At 49.5% G+C, this 26,749-nt stretch overlaps 11 protein-coding genes across 11 annotated transcripts; 5 read left to right on the forward strand and 6 right to left on the reverse strand.

Annotated features, from left to right (window-relative positions):
* Positions 1 to 39: 39 nt before the first annotated feature.
* Positions 40 to 2,055, reverse strand: FMAN_02615 (uncharacterized protein; the record flags this gene model as incomplete). Its single annotated transcript, XM_041820199.1, has 2 exons — positions 40 to 1,614; positions 1,663 to 2,055. The coding sequence occupies 2 exons, from the start codon at positions 2,053 to 2,055 to the stop codon at positions 40 to 42; spliced, it is 1,968 nt and encodes a 655-aa protein (XP_041686103.1).
* Positions 2,056 to 2,992: 937 nt separating this feature from the next.
* FMAN_02616 (uncharacterized protein) lies at positions 2,993 to 5,227 on the forward strand (the record flags this gene model as incomplete). The annotated part of the gene is made up of 5 exons (XM_041820200.1): positions 2,993 to 3,563; positions 3,616 to 3,684; positions 3,741 to 3,926; positions 3,981 to 4,355; positions 4,401 to 5,227. 5 exons carry the CDS (start codon positions 2,993 to 2,995, stop codon positions 5,225 to 5,227), a joined length of 2,028 nt encoding a protein of 675 aa, XP_041686104.1.
* A 160-nt stretch (positions 5,228 to 5,387) lies between these two features.
* On the reverse strand, positions 5,388 to 6,149 carry FMAN_02617 (related to DUF domain protein; the record flags this gene model as incomplete). The annotated part of the gene is made up of 5 exons (XM_041820202.1): positions 5,388 to 5,480; positions 5,534 to 5,595; positions 5,649 to 5,828; positions 5,884 to 5,984; positions 6,046 to 6,149. 5 exons carry the CDS (start codon positions 6,147 to 6,149, stop codon positions 5,388 to 5,390), a joined length of 540 nt encoding a protein of 179 aa, XP_041686105.1.
* A 443-nt stretch (positions 6,150 to 6,592) lies between these two features.
* On the reverse strand, positions 6,593 to 8,527 carry FMAN_02618 (uncharacterized protein; the record flags this gene model as incomplete). The annotated part of the gene is made up of 1 exon (XM_041820203.1): positions 6,593 to 8,527. The coding sequence occupies one exon, from the start codon at positions 8,525 to 8,527 to the stop codon at positions 6,593 to 6,595; it is 1,935 nt and encodes a 644-aa protein (XP_041686106.1).
* A 511-nt stretch (positions 8,528 to 9,038) lies between these two features.
* FMAN_02619 (uncharacterized protein) lies at positions 9,039 to 9,485 on the forward strand (the record flags this gene model as incomplete). The annotated part of the gene is made up of 1 exon (XM_041820204.1): positions 9,039 to 9,485. One exon carries the CDS (start codon positions 9,039 to 9,041, stop codon positions 9,483 to 9,485), a length of 447 nt encoding a protein of 148 aa, XP_041686107.1.
* A 554-nt stretch (positions 9,486 to 10,039) lies between these two features.
* Positions 10,040 to 10,884, reverse strand: FMAN_02620 (uncharacterized protein; the record flags this gene model as incomplete). Its single annotated transcript, XM_041820205.1, has 2 exons — positions 10,040 to 10,197; positions 10,254 to 10,884. The coding sequence occupies 2 exons, from the start codon at positions 10,882 to 10,884 to the stop codon at positions 10,040 to 10,042; spliced, it is 789 nt and encodes a 262-aa protein (XP_041686108.1).
* Positions 10,885 to 13,749: 2,865 nt separating this feature from the next.
* FMAN_02621 (uncharacterized protein) lies at positions 13,750 to 16,330 on the reverse strand (the record flags this gene model as incomplete). Its single annotated transcript, XM_041820206.1, has 5 exons — positions 13,750 to 15,220; positions 15,274 to 15,638; positions 15,686 to 15,761; positions 15,810 to 15,994; positions 16,286 to 16,330. The coding sequence occupies 5 exons, from the start codon at positions 16,328 to 16,330 to the stop codon at positions 13,750 to 13,752; spliced, it is 2,142 nt and encodes a 713-aa protein (XP_041686109.1).
* Positions 16,331 to 17,023: 693 nt separating this feature from the next.
* FMAN_02622 (uncharacterized protein) lies at positions 17,024 to 17,689 on the forward strand (the record flags this gene model as incomplete). Its single annotated transcript, XM_041820207.1, has 3 exons — positions 17,024 to 17,137; positions 17,210 to 17,565; positions 17,617 to 17,689. 3 exons carry the CDS (start codon positions 17,024 to 17,026, stop codon positions 17,687 to 17,689), a joined length of 543 nt encoding a protein of 180 aa, XP_041686110.1.
* Positions 17,690 to 17,739: 50 nt separating this feature from the next.
* FMAN_02623 (uncharacterized protein) lies at positions 17,740 to 19,368 on the reverse strand (the record flags this gene model as incomplete). The annotated part of the gene is made up of 1 exon (XM_041820208.1): positions 17,740 to 19,368. One exon carries the CDS (start codon positions 19,366 to 19,368, stop codon positions 17,740 to 17,742), a length of 1,629 nt encoding a protein of 542 aa, XP_041686111.1.
* An 802-nt stretch (positions 19,369 to 20,170) lies between these two features.
* On the forward strand, positions 20,171 to 21,396 carry FMAN_02624 (uncharacterized protein; the record flags this gene model as incomplete). The annotated part of the gene is made up of 3 exons (XM_041820209.1): positions 20,171 to 20,284; positions 20,339 to 21,018; positions 21,156 to 21,396. The coding sequence occupies 3 exons, from the start codon at positions 20,171 to 20,173 to the stop codon at positions 21,394 to 21,396; spliced, it is 1,035 nt and encodes a 344-aa protein (XP_041686112.1).
* Positions 21,397 to 24,471: 3,075 nt separating this feature from the next.
* FMAN_02625 (putative aspartate aminotransferase, cytoplasmic) lies at positions 24,472 to 26,334 on the forward strand (the record flags this gene model as incomplete). The annotated part of the gene is made up of 3 exons (XM_041820210.1): positions 24,472 to 24,735; positions 24,827 to 24,886; positions 25,264 to 26,334. The coding sequence occupies 3 exons, from the start codon at positions 24,472 to 24,474 to the stop codon at positions 26,332 to 26,334; spliced, it is 1,395 nt and encodes a 464-aa protein (XP_041686113.1).
* Between the last annotated feature and the right edge of the window lie 415 nt (positions 26,335 to 26,749).

A 26,749-nucleotide genomic window follows, 5' to 3' on the forward strand; every position in this document is an offset into this window, starting at 1 on the left:
ACTTGCGTCTAGAAAAACCAAGTGCTTTTATTTAACCAATTATGCCTGGGGCTTGTTCTTTCTTTTGTATGTCAAGAAACGATTCAAGTTCAACACGGCCTCATCGGCGCGCAGACGAAGCTCGCTGTTGGCACGCTTATCGATGCTCTTGATCATAGTTCGCACCTTGGGAACTGTCTCATCAAGGTGCTTCAGGAAGTTGTTGTTCCAGAAAACCTCCTTGTCGTATGAATAACCTTCATCAGCATAGATGTCAAAGACCTGGTTGAGGGCCTCAACCGCGTCGGCAGTTGGTGTCTCGGGAAGACCAGCGAGGAGAGTAACCAAGAAAGTACCGATATCGCGATTTCGGTCAATAGGAGCGGGATCGAGGGCCAGCTGGCCGAGGACTCCGATACACTTGACGCTGAGGGACTGGAAGGGATCCTCCAAGTTCTGGGCAACAGGTGAACCCTTTGTGGCCTGGTAGAGGGCGATGAAGCGGCGGTGCTCATCAGCGAAAGGTGTGTTGGGCCTGCCTCGCAGAGAGCGGGCAACACCCCAGGCAAGACTGGTGACATGAGTCGCGAGGTCGATGTCAGCAGTATCAGTTGCGAGAATAGAAGCGATGACCTGGGTCCACAGAGCGCGGCCAACGGGGTCCCAGGCATTTTGAATCGGTGCGTTGTGAAGGTCAGAGAAGTCGATGAGGGAGACAGACCAGGCAATGTTGTTGAGAGCGGAAAGGGCGTGGCCTTGCAAGCGAAGGGAAGCGTCATCAGTGGGGGAGAGGGATGCTATACGGATGAGCTCAGGAAGGGCGTTGTCGATGAGAGTCTTGAGGATGGGAAGATCATCGATGTTGCTGTCTTCCTCGTTCCTGTCCGCACCAGTAACCATCTCCATGTCGGCTTCCAGCTCATCGTCGTCCATCTCGTCATCATCTTCCTCGCCTCCCTCCTCTTCGCCGTCAGAGATCTCTTCGTCCACATCGCCCATCTCTTCATCATCCTTGACGTCGGGCTTCTCTTCCTTCCGGGGTTCGGTTTCGGCTGATGTGTTTAATGTTGTTCCAATAGAAGCTAAAATTTCGAGGGCGAGCTGCTGATACTCGACGGGGTTGGCCCAGCCCACAGCGTCGGTCATTTGGCCTGGCTCAAATGTCTTGAGAGCCTGTGAAAGGGTGGGGATGAGAAGTGAGTTGTCAGCTCCAAGAGCAATGTCCTGGCCGTCGAGGGAGGAAAAGAGATTGTGGAGGACACCACATGCAAGGACGCCATCGCTGTTGGCGGTCTTGCGCAGGGACAGCAAAGTACCATAAGTGCGGTACTCCTTGGAGTTGACGACCTTGTCAGATAGCTCTTCGTTATCTTCACAGAGGATCATGAGACAAGCCAGAGCATCGCTTCTTAGTGAGACAATATCAGGGTTGCTGGCGAGCTCATCTGAAGTGAGTAGTAAGAGGAAGCGAGTGATGGTGGTGTTGCGGGAGATGGCCTCAAGGATGTCGTCTTGAGCTTCTGCGAGAGCAGTCAGGAGAGAAATTAGTGACGAAGCAATGCTAAGAATGGTAGCTTGTTCGGGCTTTGACCGTTTTTGAAATTCGAGGTCCTTGGAGAGGAGCATCTCGGTGATCTGTGAGTGTTAGCATATGAACCATGTTGGAGGAGTAGATGCACTCACAGATTTAGCAGCAAACTCGATAGCAGTGAGAATATCGACACGATAAAGATGGACACAGAAGTCAGGCTCCTCCTCCTGCGCAAGGATCCTCAGAATACCCCAACCAGCAGCACGGCTCTCGAGAGCAGCATCGGTGAGTGTCTGGGTAGTGATGGTATGAACAATCTGCTCACGCAGAAGCAACTTTCGGCACTTCTCATCTTGGATAATGTTTGAGATGGCGGAAGCAGCAGCAGAGCGAGACTTGGGGTCGGCACTCTTGAGGTCGTTGATGACAGGGAGAATCTTTGACTCTCGAAGAGCAGCAAGTTCAGGGTCTGAAGGAGGTTTGACGGTCTTTGCGATAGGGTCTTTACGGGCCGCGTGGCCACGAGCTCTTCGAGATTTTCCCATTGTAGTATTATATGTTGTCAGAGAATAAAAGGTAGGTAGTTATTGTGTAAGTTTCACTGCGAGCTGAGAGGCGGCTAAAAATTTACATGAATATTTGACGGCGAATTGGATCGTGCCCCACCACGAAAAATGTCCCGAGTTAAACCTGACAAGGATTGTTTTAGACTCGGAGGCCACATGAAGATGATTATTTGAAGTATATCGATCAGTGGCAGTAATCATTCGAATAATGGAAGTATTAATACACATCGTTCTGGCCATGTAAATATCATATAGGCACGCTTGATCGAATATTCGCTCTTCCATTCTTCTCCCTCCTCATTTGCTTTGTTTCTGGAGATGATGGTTTCGAACTGGAGCAGTCTCATGAGGGTCATTATACATGATGTTATTAATAAGCATCGATATTACTATGTACCACTATCATGAAACCTTCTGGTTGCCCAGAGACATGGAAACCTAAAACTGTTTGCAGTAATTGGACCTATAGCTGTGATACTGAATTTAGTTAGCCCAAAGGGACCTGAAGCTCACTGAAAGCTACCTACCCATGGAGCACCAACCAAACTACAACAGTGACGAGACAAGCACGAGCCACGCTGTTCTAAGGTCTTGTCCTGGGGAAACAAGGGTCAGCAGCTACCGACCTCAACTAACTTGGGTGCTCTCCGTCATCCTCCATCATCCTCAATCCTTTAATAATCCTCATACACACATAATCGTTCAGAACAAGCGTCGTTTCTTTTGTTACACTCACCCAATACATCGCAACTGCGTTTGATCCCTCTGCATGTTTATAATCGCCGTACGAATGCCTGCCTATAGCCAGGTAACCTTTTGATAAAGCTAGCGCCCATGAGCTCTATCAACTAACCCGTCCTCTATCGACTCTTGAGCTCCAAGCGTTTCCGATCGACGACAACTCTCCCACAACAATATGACGCCTGCACGCGGCAGAACAAAGGCACGCTTCTGGGCAGGGGATGAGGAGATGGCCAATAAAAAAGACGACGACCTTCACCTCCCAGGGCATCGCTATCATAACTCGGGATCTGGTCCTCAATGGCAGGCTGCGCCGCGTGCTCCCCGCCGTAGCTCCGTCGGTCGCCTTATTTCATACCTAGTCTTCATATCTATCGTCTTCTTCATAATATACAATTTCGTGTCGTCCTCCGATAGCTCGGCCGATGCGGCATCAGAGAGGTCTGCGCCGGGGCGCAAACAGGGACAGGACAAGGTCTACCATAGGGGACCCCTCAAATTCCCAGAGCTCGCAGAGACATTGCGCAACATCCAAGGGACCGGCGGCTCTTACGAAAGAAACAAGAACATTCTATTTGCTGCTTCCAGCATCAACAGCGCCTCTACCCTTCTGCCAATGGCTTGCCAGATGTCGGCGCAAGAAAAGAACCATGTTCATTTTGCGCTTATGAGCAGGGAAGAAATCCCCATCAAGGAACTCCTTGAGATAAACGGCATCGACAAAAGCTGCAAGATATATGTACACGGTATGGGCTTCTTCTCAATGCTGCCGGGCCTGTCTTCTAATTACTTGTGTAGATGCCCGCACTGACTATGCTTCCACGTCTTCTGAGTTGAGGCTGAAACTCGCTGCTATCCGTGCATTCTGTAAGCTCCAATTCGAACCAACCCGTTACACATTTGTCTAACAAAATTGTGTCAAGTCTATATTGAGAACTTTATGCACCCTCAAGCAATTATTGTTGACTCTACCCAGAAGGAAGAGGATTACTTCCTTCAAGCCATACGAGATCAGATCACTGGGACGAGGGCTGCTCTTATAGAGCTGCCAGAGAAGCCAGAAACTCGTCTTGCGTGGATCTCCAAGCTTGACGCCTCAGCATTGGCTGGTGAGTAGCTCTCCCTGCTTCTCGCTACCATGTATACTCACTAACTATTATCAGCCTGGAACAAGGTGCATTTCGATATATTAGTCCAGGCACCTCCCGTTGGCACTGCCAATCTACAAAGACTCCTCACCTCGCTGCGCAAGGCCGATAAGAGTGCCCTGTCGGTTCCCCAGCTGACAGTCGAGCTACCTCCAGTTGTAGAAAGGCCATTGGGAAACTTCTTGTCTGGTTTCCATTGGCCTTCCAAGGCTTCTGGGCAGCTCCCTCAATCGCAAATGCTCTCTCTTCGCCATCGAATTTCGTCACGGAAAATAGATGAGGAAGAGAGTTCAGTTCGATTTTTAGAATCATTCTGGCCAAGCAAGCCGTCACACAATCATGTGCTTGTTCTGGCAGCTCACACTGAGGTCTCGCCTCAATTTTTCAACTGTACGTGATCTTCTATGCCTAACCAGGCAGCACTGACATAGCCAGATGTGAAATACACCCTTCTTCATAGCCTATACTCACAATCCTCCATTCTTCAGGACTGGAATGAGAACATCATGGGCATCAGTTTTCACTCTCCCAGCACTCTTCTTGATGATACAACACCCCTAACAGTCCCGCCAGCTGAAGAAGCGGACGAAACGAGCGGCTCAAGTCCCTTCTTTTGGCAGGCCCCAACTAGCGATGCTGTTCTGTTTATGGGAGACAAATGGGTTGAGCTGCATGGCTATGTGTCACGCATTCTAGAAAAGCAGCAAACAGGAACAGAAACGCCAGCCTTCTTAGCCAAGAAGAGTACGAGCAAGAAACATCCGGCCTGGTTAGAGTATGTACTTCAGCTATCACAGCTTCGGGGGTATGTGACTCTGTACCCGAGACCGGAAACAGCGAGCACTGTCTTGGGAGCACACAGCGACCTTCCAAATACTCCAGAGGAGTACTTGGGCGAAGGAGATGAAAACGATAAGACCGGAGAGGCAGACAGTGCAACGTCAAAGTTCGACCCAGCATCCCCTGTCGATATGCTCACGACATTACCTCGTGAGGGTGACCTACTAGCATTAGGTGACTTGCCACTCATTTCGTGGAATGGCAAATCAACATCGCTAGCAGAGCTTGAAACGACCTCAATGGAGCTTACAAAACAATTCCGTCAAGAGGTTGGCGGGTGTCCACCGAGCGCCGTAAACGATGAGGACGAGTTTGGGCAGCCAAGGCACAACAAAGACGCCAGTGATCTCTTTTGCAAGAACAAGGGCACGGCCAGTGCAGATACAGCGACTGAAGCCAAGGATCTCAAGGAAACAGCATAAGGGGCTGATTGCTATTCACAGCCGGAGCCAAGATATGGACGGCTTCCATTTTCACTATCTATTGTATGGGGTTTTGCATGGTTGGTACTGGAAGCTAAGGCGCTATTGAGTAACGAACATGTATTAATGCAATTTCAAGGATTCTTTCTGGGTACATATGTCAAGAATTGGATGATGATTGTTGTCGAACCTTGGCAATGACGAGCAGGATGAGACAGGTGCCTATGATTGAGACTGCTGTGAGACTGAAAACCTGTGTGATGTCAGTACATAATCACCGCGTTTGTCATACATTGACAAACTTACTGCATGAGTCTTCCAGCCAATCTGTACAATAGCCGCCCGTTTGCTGTACTTGTTGACCGTTGCTACACAGAGCGTTAGTTCGGCGCATGTGCTACCTCGTAGTAGTAACACTCACTTATATAGTTACCCATTCCAGCAAGCAGAGTCAAGACCGAGAGTCCCCAGAATATCGTCCCGAGAGGCTTTGCCATTCTCAACTCTAACGGTGTAGCTTCGTTCTTTAAGTGGAACGAAAGTGTGATGGCTACCGAGACGATGGCCATGTATATCGATAACCGGAGGTATGAGAGGAACGCTATGTATAGGTATAAGACTATGGCATGAAAGAGACAGCAGAACAGGATGTGTACTCCTCTCATTGGCGCAGTGATCTCGCGCATCACTACTCTCATTCTCTACTATCAATGGTCCAAACATTGGCCAGTGAAAGAAAGGTCTATCCTCCTCCTCGCTAAAGACACAGACTGTAAGCTGCTCCGTTCATAACGTTATCCTGTACAACTTTCACATACTCAAGCTCACTGAACTCAATGGGTCGAGCTAGGTTGGTAAGAGGCGCGCAGCAGGCATGGACAGTGAGGTCTTCATCATCGATGTTCGCATCATGAGAAGCCATTTCGACGATATGACGAACAAAGTAACAATTCGATGAACAAATCAGTCAGACCGATGCTGATTGATGTATTCAAAGCCCACGAGACGAATGTGAGCATGTGAGGTTGGGTGTTAGTAGAGCAAGGTTGATGTGGTTGGTGGTTTCGGGGCTCGGCCGGATACTCAGTTTGTACCGATTACCGGGCTTCACTCTGGAAGCACTAATTACCCTATAGCGGAATCCGGAATTCTATCATATTAGCACTAATGGCGTGACCTTTGAAGTTCTATGTATTTGACTTTTTATTTCATCTCTATTCTATGATGGATGTTTTTGGAGTATCTTTGTTATCACTGGCTTGTCTACTTTGAGCCATATTGTAAGTGGCAACCAGCCTCACACCTCCTAGGACATGTAGAATAACTCATAAGTATGGCATACATCACGTAAACCATTATCTTCCTTTAGAAACCCCATATTTCATGCCATCTTTTCTCACCAGTTCTCAATGGCCCATCAAGTCGTCCAAATCTTGCTGCCCGTCCCGTGTTTGCCTCAGGAAGACACAGCCACTCTCTTACACAGTCTGGCACCTCTGCCTTGACATGAGCAATGCAGATCAGTGCTTGCTGGTCAGAAAGACCTGGGATCTTGACCTGATCAGACTTGGAGACGTCACTCTCGATGATCTCTTCGCCTCGATATGTTTTGGCCTCACCTTGTTCAAGGAACAGCGTGCACTTGTCTCGTACTGCATCATCCATGCCGCTAAAAGCCTCATCAAGAACCACAACATCTGGGCTCTTGATCATGGATCTAACGAAGAGCGCAACACGTTGTGCGCTGAAAGAAAGACCGCCAAACATGTAATCATCCGCCCAGGAGAGGTTCTCGTGCGGTGCCGAAGAATAGCTTGGATGTAGTTCGGGAGCAAACCAGCGAAGAGCCGCCTCAACCTTCTCTTTGGCCTCACTGTCTAGCTTCGGCGTCGCTCGAAATGTTTCTGACCAAGCATTCTCAATCACTTGGCGCACAGTCAAGTTCCGAGGCATGTGCTGGTGAACTTCAGGGCTCGAGTGTCCAATTCTGGACTGGATGTCCCAAAATGTAAGTGGCCGCTGGCCTGTACCAGGTTCTGGGAGACGAGATCGCCCGAATAGTTTGATGGGAAGAGAGTAAGACTGAGGATGATCTGAGCAGAGCAAAGATACTATGGTTGTTTTGCCTGAACCATTAGGACCAAAAACTCCCCAACGCTCACCACGTCGAACTGTCCATATCAAACCGTCTTTAGAGCCGTCAGTGGTTTGCTGTGTCCAGTTACCAAGTGCAATTTTCCCACGATACTGAACTTTGCAGCCATTCATCTCAACGAGGGGCTCAGCTTTGGGATTTATCGGCTCAAGCTCCTTATATGATGCTTCCCCTAGATCACCCGAGGCTTCTGTAGAAGCACTTGATGGTAGTACACGACCGATATCAACAAGTGAATGCAGCGGTAGCCTCTCATCTTCTGTAAGTCCACCCTTTCGGACTCCACGGACATACTTCTTGAGACCGTCAAGAACTTCCTCCTTAGGCCCCATGGATCCCACTTGGCAGTCTGTTCTTAGGTACACGAGGTGAGTGATCCAGTCAGGGACAGGATCCTGTGGTCGTGCACTAAGAACAAGACGCGGGCTTGCTTTCTCAGCCAGCGAGTGTAGTAATGGGCTTAAACCTGAGACTGTAGGCGGGTCCAACCCCATGAAAGGCTCATCAAGTAAGAGAACTTCAGGCTTGGTGAGAAGTGCACGGGCGATACGTGCCCTTCGACCTTGCCCGTTACTAAGAAAAGAGACTGGAAGATCTAGCAGGGGCTCAAGCTTCAGGTCCTTGACAACTCGAGAAAGAAGACCTGGCGAGATAGTAGCCTCATCCTGGCTGGGTTCCGTCTGCATGGGATTGAGCTCTGTGTTGCCCATGAGGAAATCCCTTAGTGAGAAGTCCGTGATCTCCCGTCGCGACTCATATCGCGCGGAGAGATATGCACTCGTTGCAACACCACCACCGAGGGCTCCTCCAGTCTGCTCAGCATCGAAGCCCACATACTCGATTGCCTTTTGTGGCGTTCGTAACCGCTTGGGTACTTCCTCAGTAGAAAGGTAGGGATATGATCTCGCAATAGGCGGCTCGCAGAGAAACCTACCCCTCAGAGCCTGAAGAAACGTTGTTTTACCAGACAGAGATGGGCCTACAATACACCAATTTCGAGGTGAGTTCGATGCAGAAGCCAACTCAAAGCTCAAGTCACTAAAGAGAGGTGGGTTTGGGCGTGATGATGCTGAATTTGGATGATGGCGATAGAATGTGCCATTGGCAATCCGAATGATCGGAGGACGAGTCGAAATTGGCCTCATGATTATATCAGAGTGTCTCTGAATAGATAAAAACTCATTATCTATGTAAAGGAGAGATTGTTGTCTCAAGGCGAAGTCGGAATCTTTAAGTAAGTGACGATGTCTGCGTGGGTCTCATTGAGGAAGAATGGAAGCTGGGGTCAGTGATCCATACGTTAGTACCTTCTGCCGGACCTGCAGCTTGCTCCCCGGAGCCAGGACAAGGTACGTACCCTCAAAGTGCGGCAACGCCAGCGCAAGGCTGCCTTAAGCTGGAGCTTTCATCATCAACCGCACGTTGAGCCTCCCGTCTAGTTATCAATCAATCCACCCGCCCATCAACGTCGCATCATCTCCTCCGCGGAAACTGTCTCAGATTTTCACTAAGGCTTTAAACTAACGACTCGTATTTCTTCCACCGCACTCACTTTTTCCAAGCAACAACCACATCTCTCAAAATGGTAAGCTCCAGCACCCACCCATCCATCCTCACTATCACGAGAGCTAAATCTTCTGTCCAAAGTCTCAAGCAATGCGTATCGTCCCCGGCAACTCCAACGCCCAGACCTACACTCACATTTCGCACACATCCTCCGCCCCCTCCGCCCCGGGCATCCACGATACTCTCCGCCACGGTGTTGGCGCATCCCCCTTCGACTCCAAGTCCACGCCCGCCTCTGCTCATCCCCTCGAAGCTCGCCTCAAGAACTGGGAGGCTACTCAGGAGGCTCTCAAGATGGAGACGCTTCGACGCACCTATGGCATGGCTGAGCCTATCCGACGTGGCATGGAGCTCAAGATTGTTCAGAACGGCGAGTGGCGGCCCATGGCCCTCGGCAATGGCCTCCCCAGCGTTCACGAGGATATTCTTAGGGGCCGTGATGCTACGATTACCTGGGAGGACGTCTTCACTGGCGATGAGACAAGAGCCGTTGCTGGATTCCACGATGAGATGGAAAAGAAGCTCAAGATCCAGTAAACAAGCCGGCTGGCTGTCTCAAAGGAAACCATGGCACAGCCATCTCCTTGTATACCATAATTACAACACTTTAGACAGGCTGAAGAAAGTTAACGACCAGATAACCAACGTCTGTTCTTCTGCTGAGAAGATGGATGAGACCATGCAATCGCAACATAAATGCTTTCTATACTGCTATGAATACGCTGTGATTGATAACGCGTCGACGAATATGCCGAAGAAAAAGAAGATTACAGAACCAAAACACAACCAAGCCCATAACTCAGAATACACAATGATACGCCAATGTAGACTCCGGTGTCCCCGTCTCCCACACAGCAGAAGCGTCACACGCTTCTGCTGATAAATACAATAAACCAAGGAAAAGCTATAAGGAGTGAATGAGTGTCAACCGAATGCTCATCAACTAAAGTGAAGACTACGGTGGCTAAAAAGACACGCCGACTCAAGACGTTGAGTGCATGAGAGTCTTTGGACTTGGCTCTTCTCGTAAGAGCATGCGTCGAGCACAGTCAGTCTAGAAGTTGCCTGTGGTAAAAAAAAGTGACCTTCACTTATAAAATGATGCAGCAATTGCTGTCCCGCGAACGTTGGCCATCACCACCGCTCGATGAAAGGTTCTTGTTTCCCGCCTTTGGTTCTTCCTCATCAAGATCCTGTGGCCTAATGCTCATATGTACAACATTGGGGCTCTCGGTTGAAAGTTGATATTCTATGGGGCGGTTAGCAAATGATGGTCCTTGTCTCAGGTCGACCGGCGAGCCTTACTTTTCAATTGCTCCTTATCATCTAGGAGCTTTCCAAAATGAATGAGTCTAATGCTGCTGGGACTTGCTGGTTTTGCTTCCCAATCACTGCGCCACTCGCGCAATATCAATTCTTTGAGGGTGTAAACGCTGATACTGAAGGGATCCGGAAGGCCACTCTCCGTCTGGTCTGGGATATCCACGCTCCTCCGACTCAAGTACTTAGCATCTATCTTGTACGGATGTCGGCTTCCTGAAGTAAGGAGAAGGGTAATGGTGCAAACGGGTCCGTCGGAGGACCCCCCTGGAATTTCTCTGATGTCGTCTACAGCAGGTCCGATGCCCAGATTCGAGTCTTGCTTAGTAGGTGGTGGAGGAGGAGCAGCCGTATCCTTCTCCTTTCCCTTCGATGAGGCTGCTGCAGTGGTTGCTGAGTTATCGGTGTTCTCGGATGTAGCTGGCGCAGCAGTAGACGGTGCTGGCTCAGTTATAACGGTCTTATCTTCGGATTCGGGGGCGTGATCGGCAGGCGCCTGCTTGGAGGATTGGGCAATGTTTTCCATGGCTACCGCATCGTTAGGCTGTTCGAGCCGTGAAGTTTCAACAGGCGCAGCCTTACCACCACTCATGGTGGAGTCCGCTGGAGCCGACATACTGGGTGAAGGGTGATGGCGGCGCGGTAAGGATGTGATCGGAGGTCACACCACGCAAGAAAGGGAAGAACGCGAGAGGAAGAGCGGCGTAAACGAGTGGTTTATTCGCTAGCAGTGAGATTTGATGCGAATTTTGCGACTATTTGACAATGTCGGACCACAGATGCGTATGAAAATGAGGAATGCGAAAGTGGATGGAAATGGAGATGTGGATGAATGTAGTCGGTATCCGTAGCGTGGCCAGGTCTCGGGAGCAAAAGTGAAAGACGTCAAGTTCGCTGGGAAGATGGCTAAGGATGGATCGCTCAGGCTGGGGGGCCGCAAGACCGGGGGTGGGGCAGTGAATGGTCCGGAGTCTCGTCCACTCAGATAAAACGCTCAGACAATAAAGCAGATGCAAATGCAACGCGGCAACCAGGCAGGGCAGAGTTGAGGAACGCGGGTCTGCAGTACGAAGTAGCAGTGAATGGCTTCGTGGTGCAGCGCTGTACCCCAAGGCAAGCTGATGGGGAGACAGTCAATGAACAAGCGAAGCAAAACAAAGCAGCCAAGGAGCCCTGAGCGGCCAGCGGCTGGAGCGTGGAGCCTGTGTGGAGTGAGAGACGGTGCAACAGAGGTGGACTTCTCTTGTCTTTGGTGGTGTCGCTGTCGCTGGACGCTTTGCCTGACAGGGAACGGGGAACGAAGGGGCGCTTGGCTTGAACTAGGTAGACGACTCCCTTGCAATTGTTGGAAACGATAAAGTGGCAATGACGAGAGAGACAGGCAGGGCGACTCGGCAGCGAAAAGGGGCCGCGTTGCTTTGTTGACAGTTGTTGTCGATCAGTTCAACCAAGCCGGATTCGAGGCACACAATTGATGGCAGAGATAACGAGGCCGTTGAGAATACCGGCAAAGTCGGTTACCGGATACACGATAAATCCTGAATGCGAGAAAGTAGCCTACTGTAAGAAAGCCAAGATACCTAAACAAGGTAAGTTCCAGCCCAGGCCGAGGTGACGACACCAAATACAGTGCTGTATCCGTGATCCGTAAACTACTTGGCGGGCAGATGTTGGCGCTCACTCAAAAAAAAAGTTCAGCGAACCGAGTTGTGTCAGTCGGAGGTATTAGTTATTCAGTGATAAGAATGAATCAGACGGAATGAAGTCGTTATTTGTTTGATTGTGTTTTGTTTGTGATGATGAACAAGACAATGGCAAGACTTGAAAACAAAGTCAATGGAAGTGAGTTGCCAAACAAACCTACCAGACGCAACAGACAGCTACCTACCTTAGGTAGGGAGGGAGGTGAGGCAGTTGCCTTCAGTTCCGTTCGGTTAGGTTTACTGGCAAAAGGGACGGGAAGGTACCTGCCAGGCTCTTCCACCTTACACAATCTGGGCTGAGTCGGGCAGGTACATAAGCAGTAACAAAGTCAGTAAAACGCTACCTCAGCTACCTAATGAATGCAGCCAGAACCTATATGACGCTTCCCAGTAAGAAGATTCCCCGGTATAAGTCATCTCCCTTCTAGAGCCTGAGAGTCCGTTTGGTGAAGTATTTCAAGTTTAATTCCTTCCATATGGCTGACAATCTGAACAATATGTCATGGTGTACTCCGTACACACGGAGTTTATTCTCAGCGGGTGATAAGCAAAAGCCACTGGTAGGTAACGTAGAAAAGGTGGCGGCTGTGGAAGCCGGCTGTGCCGCTTCCAGGCGACTTGGCCCAGACCAAGCAGAAGAGAAGACCCCAGCGGCGCAAGCCATCTGTTTGGGACACTGTCTGTCGACTAACTAAGAGAAAGCTACCTATTGAATATGGGGAACTACTCATGACTAGGATAAACATGATGAACAACTTTGGTCCAATCTCTGACGGATGAATTATTTACGATATCATTTTCAGCGGCTCTCAGATGGATTGCTCTTTTGGCTCTCCTGCTTAGGTACACTATTACGCTGTATTCATGAATCAGCGAGCCACTTACACGAAACGTATCGTATTCTACCTACCAACCAATCCAACATAGTAGGTAAGCTATAGCCAATAGTTGCGTATCCAGCACATCTAAGGGTCCTCAACTGGCATGCACCCCTCAAGATCTCATCACTGGTACGCCCCGGAGCTTGTTCCTGAATCCCCAAAGTTCCACCGAGAAAAAGGCACAAGGAACACCCTCTCCCAACGGTCTAGTACGGCCGCTCACACACCGATACATCGGATATATCCCGCACAAGACCACGGATTCGCCCACTTGCATACATTCAGAAGGTCCTTACAACTCATCAACGACATGTCTCTCCCCACTGTCTTTATAGACCAGACCGGACCAGACCAACAAGCCAAGTCCCAATCTAGCGTACTCCAGACTTCGCCTCAAACCCCCTGGTCAAGTGTGACCTCTTGGGGGAGGTTTTGGGATACAATGGTAGGCTCTGCTGATGTGCTTCGCCCCAATTGACATTTGGAATAAGGTTAACGGGCCAAGCCGAATCGAGTCTACGCCGTTCCCCGGAGCAGTCACCCGCAGATTCCTCCCTTCAAATTGAGAATGTGAGAAAGATGGGGTAACGGAGAAATTTGTAGATAGCCTCAGTGCCGAGAGCTAAGATTCTTCGAATGAGCGTGACAAAAAGGATGCTCAAAGTCTCATGAAGCAGAAGAAAAAAAAAACGACATTCATCATAACTTGTAAATATGAGAGTATCTAATAATTTCATCCAAGTATGAAGCAACCTTTGGGCGGATCCTGGAGCTGGACGCACCGCCAGATTGTACTCCCACAAGTTCCATCACAAATTCCTGCCTAATACGGATATCCTTAAACGGCTTGGCTTCTGACTATGCCTCTCATCGCTAGTATACAAAGGTATCACTCACTCATAGCACTAACAAATCACCATTACTGCCAGCACCCTGAGCTGGTTGAAGAACCGCTTGAGGTGCATGTGCGCTCACCACGTATCCCGTCGAGTGGCCATTACCTCCTCCAAAGACATCATCCCCTTGGTCATGCATCGGCTGCATCTGCTGCTGCGTTCCGATACTTGAAAAGTAGGCATCTGCGTCGTTGACTGCTTGCGCGAGGTCCCCTTGGCCATTGCCTGATGTTGGGTTTCGGCTTCTTGGATCAATATCAGTTGCCGCTCCGGCGTTGCCAAACATGCTTATGCTCTTTTGGCTGTCTGCAGCAACAAGAAGGTTTTGCTTCTGCAATGCGGGAGAGTCCTGGAGTTTGCGAGGTCGAGCAGATCTAAACACGGTCTGCACTGGCTTCAAATAGACCGTGGCTAGAGTTCCCACGTTCAGACACATCTCCTCTAGCGTTGTCGAATCCAGTCTTTCTGACTCAGCGGTAATGGCTGGCTTCTCCCCCATCACGATCTGCTTCGCCGCATTCATATCTGTAGACAACAAGCGCCAGTACATATACGCTCGGTCTCGCAGATCAGGGTTATCCGTCTCTTCAGTTGCCCACTTCAAAACCTTGGGGACCAATTCTTGACCCTTGGTTGGTCGCTGGATGAATAGCTTTACTGTAGCTGTGAGCAAGGCCAACTGCACTTCGACAGGCTCCTCTGCGAACGAGTACAGGAAGTCTTCTAGCAAGGCGTCGCTGTTCTCAATCCGATCTGCGTATTGGCCAATGACCCAAACCATGGCTGCTTTAGCCTCGGGTTCATCGAGAGAATCCAGATGCTCGCACAGAGTGCTGATGATGGACTCATATTGGTTGGGATACTTTCGGAAGATATTTCGGATAACCACTGTAGCTTCCTGCACGATATATGTGATCTTGGTTGCTACAAGCTCGAGGAGCAAGTTGATGCATCGTCGTGCAGCTGGCTCAATTTTAATTGCCAACTTGCCGATAGCACGCACTGCCTTGCGGACGAAGTGGACGTCAATTTCAGTGGCGTATTCTCGCAATTCCGTCAACACCTCATCGATATTGTCCTCATTGGCAAGCATGAAGATAAGTTCCAGCTTTGTGACCTTGACATAAATAGGATCGTTGTACTTGCAGAAAAAGACACGGATATCGTTTCGGAGCACTTCCGGTCGTCGCTGGAGAATCAACAAAGCATTGCGCAAAGCGAGGTACTGAACTTCAGGACCCTTGGCGAGAAGTGTAACCAGGGGTGGTGATAGCTTCCTGCAGAGCGCCGAGATTTGCTTCTGATCGGCGATGTAATTCATCAGATACAGAATCACCCGAATGCAGGTCAACACGACTGACGAATTAGAATGCGACAGTCGTGGTGATATTCGTTCCGCTAGGAGTATCGCTTCTCCGGATTCTTGTGGCACATAGGACATGAGAGCCTCTAGGATATATGTCTGACCCCATCTGTGGACACAAGATTAGCGACAATTACACAAATGTGCTGCGATTGATCTTACTCGGAGCAATCAGGGAGAATGGCCACCATCTTGGAGGCATTGCTATAGTCAATGGTAAGTTTGATGGCGTCACTGCGTTCCCAGATATCCATGAGTCCAGCCAGAGCGCTCGCAACAACTGTGGGGTTGTCATCCCGTAGCAAAGAGTTCAAACGATCAATGAGGTCTGAGTTCTCTACCATATGACGGTCATGGTCGTAAAGTTTGGCAACGCAGAAGGCAGCCGTCTTTCGCACATACGGATCATTGTCCTTCAGCATATGCTTGACTATTGGTACAGTAGCCTCAACAAATTCTCTGACATGAATGTAGGACATTGTTCGGAGAGCCAGTGCCCGTACCAAAGGATTGTGGTCTTCCATATCCTGAACTTCGTCAGTACTACTCCTAGAGTGGTCATAGGCAAACTGACATGTTCTAGTACAGGGATTGCCTTTACGGCGATCTCAGGTCTTATCCTGGCATAGTTGACCAGAAACAAGAAGCACCTATTTGATATAAGCTTCTGAGCGAGTTCGAGATATCGAAATGCTTACATCTTCTTGATTTCCAAACTCTGGATACCCATGCATCCAATGATGTCGGGGAATAGGGCAACCATGTCATTATTACTCATAGTCATATTTGCAACGATCTTTTTGAGAGCAATCTTCTTGCCCGTATAGGCCTTGTCCTTTTTTCCTCCACTGTTAAGCTCGAGGCGTAGCTCGGCAACTTTGCCCTGCATATTGTTTAGTCTCGGGCCATCATAAAGTGACTTTGGGGGCATATATGCGAGAAACATGGCGGCCATCACATGGTTCGCGGCGCTGCGACACCATGTATCGACAGTGATATTGAACAGGAAATATGGTCTGATGCAACGAAGGCTTTTCGCGCATCAAGGTCTGCGCAAAAGCAGAAGGGGATAAAGGAGACACAAAGTCGAGTTTCAGTCAAGTGGAGGTTCAAGGACTTATAAGACCTCAGGTCCTACGAGGCTGAGACATGATAGAAGGACGGGAAGGCTTACTCGAGCAAACAATTTGGAGTCCCCTCCACCGGCGGAGCTCGACATGGTGTTGTACTTGTATCCCAAATAAAGACTATAAGGCGACTGGGACTGGGTTTCGGTAACGTTGAATGTGGAATAGTCGCCCTATACCTGACAGCCCCTCACTTTGAATTCTTCCAAGTATTTTCAACCGTCGTTTCGATATTCACAACCTCATTGGGCGGGGATGCGTTGCCCAGCGCAAAGAAAGTCGTAGAGGGTGGATGGTAAATGGGAGGGGATGGTCACATGTGCGCCAGATGACAACGGTTGTTTGCAAGGCGCTGTGATGTCGCTTCTCGACCGTGAATTATCGTTCCGAGGCTTCTTTGGACTCGGGGAAGCAGGGGAAGCGTAGGTTTCCTCGAATTTTGTTTGCGACGTTTATTGTGATCGTATTTCGAACGTTCACGTCTCGAATCGGCGGCGTCGGAGTTGGGAAAGGGGATCACTACCTAGACTCGAGTAATGTAAGCCAAATAGGTGCTGATAAGATAGTGGGTTGCAATTAAGCCGAAATTGCAGGTGCCACAGCTACGCCACATGTCGAATATGCCACATGGGGGTGGGCTACAGTCATCAACTTAACCCAATCAATCCACGTCAACGTTGCCGCCACGAGCTTCCTACATCAACCATTAAACATCCTTGCCTACGAACTTCAATCCCATATCTTCAATCTCTATCAGCGACTTTCGACAGCACACGCGATATATCATGGCTAGCCCTTCTGCCTCCCCTATCTGGGTCTCTCAACTCGAGAGCCCTCCTGCTGCCAAGTCCAAGCAATCTGGTGTTCAAGATCCTCCTGGCTTCAGCTCCGGAACGACCGTCACAAACTCTAAGGCACGCGACTTATCTATCGCGCGATCGATAAAGACCCAAGACTAACACAGAAAACAGAAGAACAAGGATGCTGCCAAGGTTCAGCCCCGCAAGCCCCCGACGACCTCCGAGATGGAAACCTTGAAGCTCAAAAAGGCCTGGGAAGTCGCGCTGGCTCCTGTCAAAGGCCTTCCCATGACCGCCATCATGATGTACATGTCGGGCAACTCTCTCCAGATCTTCAGCATCATGATGGTCTTTATGGCATTCAAGAACCCTTTGATGGGCTTGATGAATACGAACCAGGCCTTCGAACGCTTCCAGTCAGAGTCTCTTTCCTCCCAATTGTTGCAGGTCAAGTTTGTGTATGTGGTATGCCAGCTGGTTGCGCTTGGTGTCGGAATCTGGAAGATCAATGCCATGGGTCTATTACCGTAAGAGTTTATCTCTATATGCATCCTTCTTGCATTACTGACACTGTCTAGAACAACACGATCCGACTGGCTGATGTGGGAGGCGCAAAGAGAGCGCCTGGAGTTCGCTGTGGCAGCATTATAACCTGTCTATTGGTACGATAAATGACTAGATAAATAACTGGAGTTGAATAGCTATGCCGTATTCATTGCCTCTCGCTTTGCCTTGGCTGCCCTCCATCGCATACCTTTCTTGTCGACAAGTCTCAAAGCCGGGATCATGGCCAAGTTCAGCAAAGCAAGAAACGTGAAACACCACCCTCTACCCATTCCTGCGATCATGTGGTCAATAGCGGCCGTCGCTGCAGCTCCAAACATACATCGCACAAGGTTGTTAGCTGCAGTTGCTGTAGCTGGAGCATGTGGGTTAAGATCAACAATAAGGGTATTGAGAACACTGAATGAGGTTGGAACGAACATGCCGATAAGGAAGACAAGGACCAATGGTACAGCAACTGAAGTTTCAACTTGCAAAGCCCATCCATACCCAATAAGTGTCGCGATACCAGCGAGGAGCGTTGGATAGACCGGCTGGATTCGCGCAGTCTCGATTGGGAACTTGCCCAGATCATCTCCTCGCTTACGGTTGATAGTGAAGCCAATCTTCTTTGCAATTCGTCGATAGTTCCAGTCCAAGACGTATCCTTGACCAACAACGGCCAGCGCGCAGCCAAATCCATAAGGCAAATAGCAAAGACCAACCTGAAGATCGTTATAGCCGTACGTCTCTTTGAAGAGTGTTGATAGGGTAGCCGCCACTAAAATGAATGCCAGGTAAATGATGGCGTTGATACACAGAATAATAGCCATCTCTTTCTCAAAGACGATGTAAAGCGTCTTCAATGGGTTGGGAAACTTCAACTTTTGCTTCGGAATATTCTGGCTTGTAACATCTCCTCGGTGGCTGTAAAGATCAACCAGTGACCTGTTCCACTTCGGTGGTGCTATCGAGCCATTGCCAACGACTTTACGGCACGTCTCGGGAGCGGAGAGGATAAATGGGATCATCCAGACACCGGAGAAGATGGCACAGAACCAGAAGATAGCAGGCCATCCAAGGTACTGGCTCAGAATACCACCTAGGACTGGCCCGAGAGCAGGCCCAACATTGATTCCGGCCCCAACAATGCCCATATATTTTCCTCTTTCAGCTGTTGAGGATATGTCGGCAACCACAGAAAAACCAAGGGCCAAAGTTCCGCTGCTGCCCGCACTCTGAACACAACGAAGGATCAGTAGCGCAATAAAGTTGCGTTGCAGGGCTAATCCAATGTTTGCGCATATATAAATCAAGAAGGCCAGTATATAAGCGGGTCGACGCCCGGCCGTGTCACCGAAGTCGCCAAATATCGTGGGCGAAAGTCCCTGAAAAATCATGTACGATGTTAAGGTGAGGTTGACAAGTGAAACAGATATGTTCAAATCTTGGGCTATAGGGGGAATGGCGGGGAAGTATATGTTGGCCGTCATAGGTGAGACGAAGCTAGCTGCTGTGACCAAAGCTAGAATCCATCTTTTTGTGTTCTTCGAGAAAACGCTGTATGCTGGACCGCTTGAGACTCTGGTCATGCTCTCCGGGTCACCCATCATTGTCTCGTCAACTTGAGTTGCTGATACATTATGTGGCGGTCTGCCAAGTTTCTCGGTGCCATGGTTATCGAGACCTTCAAGAGTCTCCGACTCGGTGCTCTGTATGCTGTCATGGTCATGTCTCGGAGGGGTTTCGGTGTTGGCAGAGGGCTGGTTTTGGCTTTTGTCCTTCATCTCCGCTGAACAGAAGGATGGAATATACAACAAACATGATGAGACAGTCGCCGAGAACTGGAAGACAAGTCCTTTAATACTACCTAACAATTCGCCCGCGATCGGAGAACATTCTCCATCGGTGATAGAATATTTATTTCCGGTAATCCTGGCTTCTATTCCCGTAACCAACCGGTCTAGGGACCGCTCACGGACCCGGCGTGTCTCCACTTTATGCCGAGCTCCCCTCCGATCCGCCTCCTGTTGAGTCCAATTCTCAATTTCTTCGGCCTCGCCGTTAAATCGAAAGTTTTCAATGAAAATGGTACTCAAGCCCTTAATATATGGCTGATGTCTGCTAATTCTGTAATACCTTCCAGTCTTTGGACGTTGAATCAAGTCAACTTGATCAGTCCATCGCGCACCTTGAATGTGTGGAAGTTGAGAGATGATCTTTATTTATTAAAGTATTGCGAAGAGTGGAGTATTAGAGGGTCCGTATAAGTTTCGAATGATTGCAAATCATTACAAAACAGTAAAGAGGCTATAACAGTTGATGAAGCTTGGTTTGTTCGGCCTTCAAGCTTGAGCTCGATGACTAAGCCACGTGGAGCTTTCTTCGGAGTGCGTCAGAGCTTCATACCAATGCAGCCATGGTGTCTACAACAACCCTGGACCGTTATTGATGAGAGAGCTTGACTCGAATACTCAGACAAAGGTTCGAACCTCTCGACCGTAAAGCACACGCCGAAGAACTTGGGTTTGTCAACGGCTTATCCATCCAGCGAAAACGTTCGTGCTGGACTAATCCGGAGCACACGCCATGAATGTCACGGTCACTTTCAATGAGCTCCTGCGGGAACGAAATGCGCCGGAAACAAGAAAACGTGTCACATTGGATGCCATTGACGGTTTCTTAAAGGAAGCATATAGGATTGTAAGCCATGCGCTTCTGCTCGACCTCACTCCCAAAGCTGATAAGTATCTCTAGAATTCGCATATTACCAGCCTACATCGAGAGCTTCAAGATGTCCGACAAGCATATTTATCGACGGCGCAGCCACGAAAGACACATAATCGAGTCGCAAAAGAGCAAACACGGGTGCTTACAGATCGAGACCGAGAAGAAGTCGACGCCAATGCGAAACAGATGATCCGGGAGTTGAATGCTGGCATTCGTGCTCTCGACGAGGCTGAACAGTTACGGCGCGAGACCGAATCAGCTATAATCCGAAAGAAATATGGAGGCTTAGGAGCTTTTGGAGCATGGGCTTCAGGTGGCATAATCAGCAGCAAAACAGAGGAGCATGCAGAAGCTGAAGCCAAGGCACGAGATTTGGGAATTCATCGGGATAGTATTCTCTGGTTTTTACGGCAACGACTCGAGCTATGCTGTCGAACGCAACAAGAAATGATGGAAACACGTCTAAAGCGTGAGTTGGAGAAGAATCGCAGCATGCTTTCAAGATCAGGCGCCACCATTGCTGGAGACTTTGCGGAATTTCCTCCATCTGCCCGACGAAACTCCCAAACAGCCCCTGCTGCACCGATCCCTATGTCCGAAGACGGTCAGTTCCCGAGCCAGGGGTTGACAGAGGAACAGATCCAGATGTTTGAACAAGGGAATCAAGACATGATGAAGCATTTCGAGAATAGTTTGGACAAAGTCAGGTACGTGTCACATGTCGTCTCGATCTCCATCGGCACACTTTTGCTTGGTTGTATCTGCACTAGAGTTCCGAGCGCAAGCGCCACCCCATGGGGAAGGGAAGTTTATTCATGCATATGAGCTAACACTCGTACGACAGAACTGCTGAGAAGTCGTTACTAGAAATAGCTGAGCTGCAGTCACTTCTCGTAAACAACCTCGCCACACAGTCAGCGCATATAGATCAGCTCGTGGCGGACTCGTTTGCAACTACGGAAAACGTAGGCGGTGGCAATAAGGAATTAAAAAAGGCGACACAGCGCGCAAGCCCAGCAAAGTATACGTTCTTTGCGGCAAGTGGGCTCTGTGCTTTCCTTGTGCTTTGGGATCTGGTGTTTTGAGTTGGCAAACGAATAAAAGGGTGTGCAGACATACTGAAACCTAGACATTGATATCTGGGAGGGTGTGGGAGCCGCAACCAACTACATCTCTATGCTATATAGTAAGCAGATAGTCAAAGGCGGAGCACATATACGTGTCTTGTTATGTTCATCTTGGTAGTGCCTCAGGAACTCATGAGAAGTGCATGGTTTGAAGACAAACACCTCTTTGAGTTAGAACATATTCTCGCTTGAGATTGAATTGATCATAGGTGTAAAGAGTGAGGCCACCAGTAAATGAACGACCGAAACAATGAAGGAGTCTCGCAATGGTAAGGTATGTAAGTAGAACCCAGTGTACTTTGATGCACCCATTAAGCAAGGAACCCAAAGAGAGACATATGTATGGCTGATCAGAGGCAAAGGCCATGTATCAGTCTCAAAATAATGAACGGAATTTCCTCGCTGTATGGATTTCACACTTAGTACTATGTATTGGCCGTTGTACTTGAATGGTACTCTGCACCAAAACCCCCCGGCGACATCAGGAGATTTCATCTCACACCGGCAATCTTTCCATAGTATCTAAGATTCAAATTAGACATATTTGCTCGTTGAATCAATTGGCCTCGTCTTTCAGCTCTGGCCAGATCAAACATGCGACAATGCAAAGACATTCGATGCAGAATGTTCTGTTACCCAATAACGCTGGCGGGTAAACCGGGCCCAACGCCGGGACCCTCAAAGCCTACTAAGGATTCAGGGGCAATTCAAGATTTACAGTAGATACAGATTTCAATGGGAGATGAACCTCGCAAAGACCATTCCAATTTACAGAGTCAGTCATACGACTAATCAAATCCATCATGTTACGTTTTAGCCGGGCGAAGTCGGACGCGATCATGTAATAGGGCGCTGACGCTGGACCAGCTATTACCCAACAGTGCATTGTAAAGCCTCGTGATGTTTTGTCTAAGATTTTTTACTTCCCCGTGACAGGACGGTAACGGGGCGTCCGGGGCCGCCAGAGCCACCCGGTACATACTGTACTGGCAATGCCTGCGTGCTGTACAAGTAACCTGTCTAAGCTGGTAGGGAAGTGAATCGAAGGGGTCTGGAAGAATGAACCGGGTCCTTTTTTCCTTTTTTTCTGGGGAATGGATCCATTTGGAGTCTTGGTTAGTAGGGGAGGGGTTTGGGGAAGAAACTGGAGAGATTTTGACGCAAAATGTCGATCCAACTCAACGGTCATGAAACTTGGGTTAGCATGTTACAGTATGGTAAGTTATGGAGCAGCGAGAGCTAGCTAGAGCTATCATCCGCAATGTGAGATGAGATATTTGAGATCAGATTCAGACATGTGAATTCAAGGGACCACAGATCAGACCATAAGTGAATTAGGAACTTGATAATCAGTTTCAAAGGTTCACTCATGGATTCTCTCCGCAAAAATTGAACATGGGATCAGTTACTCGAACGGATAGAGACAGCACTACGTCAGCCTAGCTCCGTAATCCAAATCCACCGTCAACCATGCCAAGTAAAGCAACAAAATGTACCGAAGTGTACATACCTCGGTGAGGTTACGGTTGTCGGTCGGTCAGCTCCATTACGCGCGTGACGTTAGACTGCAAGCCGAGGTGACGCTCACAGGCCTAGGTATCGGCAGGCGATTACAACGGGGAGCTCTGGTATTGACGTGATGGAGCTTCACAAGCTTTTTCACAAGCTCGGGAAGTGATTTCGGTATACATACCTGTTTGAGGGCAAAGCATAAAAGATTAGATTGTCGCAATCCAAGGAAGAGATAACCATAGTTATTGAAATTCTGCGGCGAGCATAATTTAAAGGCCCGATCACAACTTTCTGCAACTGACGATTTCATCGTCAACTGTTTCACGATCTCTGCGCAAGTTCAACAGCTGTACTGTCGCATATTCAATCCTATCGCAGGTTCGTACTGCGTCTCAATTTGAACCGCACAAGCTTTCGAGTCCGACCGTCACGAAGCACCATTCTTCGACTGTTATCATCGCCTGCTCAGGCATCGAAGACCAAGCCTATTTATATACGAAACAGCTTCAAACAGACCAGCTACCCGTTGGGATCGTCTGGGAAAAGGGCGAGGAAACTCCAGGAACCACAGAGGTACAACAGCTTCAAAGGTGAGTTGTCAATTTCTTCACAAACGCAAGAGGAAGTTTCCTACCTATGTTTGCCCTTGGTCCGTTAGGCCTGTCCCTGTTGGGGTCGCGAGTTGAGCTCGAGTCTCAGTCAACCACAGACGCACCCCCTGGAGAGAAACACAAGCACAAGTACAAGCACGAGTGGTTTGCGGTTCTGCTCTGTACCTGTATGGTACTGAACCTAACCTTCTCTTCTACCTACCCATGCAACGATAGCATCAACAAGCAGCAAAAGAACCCACCGCGAAAGCTGTCCCGGTGAGCTCAGCCCACCTTCTACCTCTGTTTGGCATCGGGCGGCATGCCCTTCCCCCGAGAGCTCCAGTGGCCCGGAATAACGGTGCCCTATTTGCCCGCCTGCAGCGAGGTGTCTGGGGGGACATGACCAATTGCATCAGGCCAGAATCTGGTTTACGCAACAGTCATAGCCATGGGGCCATGTGGATATTCATTCAGTGCTTTTGCCCGGACAGAGACCACTGAGTTCCTGAGATAAGAATCGTTGGGCTCTGTGAGGGACAAGTGCCTCGCAGCAATGATAGCCTCGAGTCTCTTACACGGGAAGAGTGTTGAGAGACGTCTCGGAGGCGAATTGAAACATTTCCTCGTCAATTCGTTGCCCAAACCAGTCTTTTATTAATAACTGGCGTTCTGTAACTTTCTGACAAAAGTTGCTGTTAGGTACCTTTTTTGTTTTCCCCCAAAGACGCACACTTCTGCAGGGGCCTCTCACCTCAGTTCACCTGGGCTCAGGCTCTTTCGCATTCACCCGCAAGTCCACCGACCTAAGAGACACGCCCCCCCTGGTTCCACCCAGACCACCGGACACGGCGCCGCAGGACCCCAAGGCCCCCTCTTCCTTACTTCCTTAACCCCCCCAAATCGAAAATCCTCAGGGCCGCAGTCCACTATGACACCGTCACTGAGTACACCCCGTCAGACTCAGTCTGGCAGCAGCACCTCAAGCTCAAGCTCGACTGATAATAAAACGGCGCCGACCTCTTCTTCATCTTTCTCCATCTCTCGTCTCAACTCCATCGTTCGTCACATCTCGCCCAAAATGGTTTCTACTACAAATTTCCCTGCCGAAGTCGTGCCCCAGGCTCCTGAAGACCCTCTCTTTGGTCTCGCACGAGCTTACAAGGCCGACAACAGCCCCAACAAGATCGATCTTGTAAGTAGAAGCCCCTCCAACACAACCTTTTCTTCTGAAGGGTCTCCAAAGTATTATTGCTCTTGCTAACCTACGCTTTCTCATCGTCTAGGGCATCGGTGCTTACAGAGACGAGAACGCAAAGCCCTGGGTGTTGCCAGTCGTTAAGAAGGTATGATCCTCTGGTACACCTCGCTGCATTTCCCCCTTCACGGCATTGCCGGCCATCCTCCCTCAGTTGCATAACCTTTCAAGCCTCAACCCCCCAGATCACCTTCACTTGCATTGCGCTCCACGAACGCATTGCTCTTCAAGCATTCCCCTAACCCGGATGGCGCTTCTGAAGCGGATCCGTTCAAGCTCCAGTCTGCTTCATAACCCTCCCATCATTGCGATTTTCGGGTCATGGGGTCAGCAGCTTTGCACAATGCGCTGCCCGGGTCCTTCTCATGCAAATATGCGTCACAACATGCCCCAACAGCCCCGCCGCCACGACTTGCGCGCAAACCTTGAGTCTTGGAATTTGAGCTAACCCCACGCGCGTCACAGGCTGATGAGATCCTCCGAAACGACCCTGAGCTCAACCACGAGTATGCCCCGATCGCGGGTATTGCCAGCTTCACATCCAAGGCCGCCGAGCTGGTCTTTGGCGCTGACTCCGCTGCCATCTCGGAGAAGCGTTCAACAACATTGCAGACAATCTCTGGTACCGGTGCCGTACACTTGGGTGCTCTCTTCCTAGCCAGGTTCTACAAGAGCAACCGCACTGTCTACCTGTCAAATCCCACCTGGGCGAACCACCACCAGATCTTCAAGAACGTCGGCCACTCAATTGATACCTACCCTTATTTCCACAAGGAGACCAAGGGTCTTGATTTCGAGGGCTTCAAGCAGACTCTCAAGTCTGCTCCTGAGGGATCTGTCTTCGTTCTTCATGCTTGCGCACACAACCCCACTGGCGTTGACCCTACCCAAGAGCAGTGGACTGAGATTGCTGCTCTCATGAAGGAGCGAAACCACTTCCCCTTCTTCGATACTGCTTACCAAGGCTTTGCCTCTGGTGATCTCGTCCGCGATGCCTGGGCCATCCGATACTTTGTCGAGCAGGGCTTCGAGCTTGTTGTAGCCCAGAGTTTCGCCAAGAACTTTGGTCTCTACGGCGAGCGTGCCGGCTGCTTCCACGCCGTTACCGCCCCTGCTGGTGATGCCTCAAACACTATCACTCGTATCGGCTCCCAACTAGCTATTCTCCAGCGCTCCGAGATTTCCAACCCTCCCTTGTATGGTGCTCGCATCGTCAGCACTGTTCTCAACGATCGCGACCTCTTCGCCGAGTGGGAAGAGAACCTGCGCACAATGTCAGGCCGCATCATCAGCATGCGCGATACTCTACGAGCCAAGCTTGAGGAGCTCCAGACCCCTGGTACCTGGAACCACATCACGGATCAGATCGGCATGTTCAGCTTCACTGGTCTGAGCGAGCCACAAGTGATGAAGCTCCGAGAAGAATTCCACATCTACATGACCAAAAACGGTCGTATCAGCATGGCTGGCCTCAACGACAACAATGTCGACTACTTTGCCAAGGCTGTCGACAAGGTAGTAAGGGAGTCTGCTTAGATCTGTATAGACTGAGGTAGAAGTTGAGTGTTTGGTATGAAAGTCATGGGACGTGGTCGAATACAAGACCCTGGAAGAAACTCGGCGTTGGGATTACAGCTTTTACCATTATTATCGCACCTATCATGAAGGAGACTTTGCAAAAAGCACTGGACTATCCTCGTTTATGCATGCTGTTGACAGCTTTTAATATACCTTGACTGCAAGCCAATGCATTTGCATACTCACCTACCTGGTTCTATCTATCTTTCTATAAGTGATGTCGTGTGATGACGATGCAGTAGGACAGAGCTCAAGATAGCGTAATTCCTTTGGCTATCATTGATCGATGGTGCTATCTTGGTGTACGCCAGACCTTGACCCGCAGATAGCATGAACACCTTGATGCCGCTTAAAGAAGGGCGATATGCGATAT

Source organism: Fusarium mangiferae (assembly GCF_900044065.1).
Source record: "Fusarium mangiferae strain MRC7560 genome assembly, contig: FMAN_scaffold010, whole genome shotgun sequence".
In the NCBI taxonomy this organism is placed as follows: Eukaryota; Fungi; Ascomycota; class Sordariomycetes; order Hypocreales; family Nectriaceae; genus Fusarium; species Fusarium mangiferae.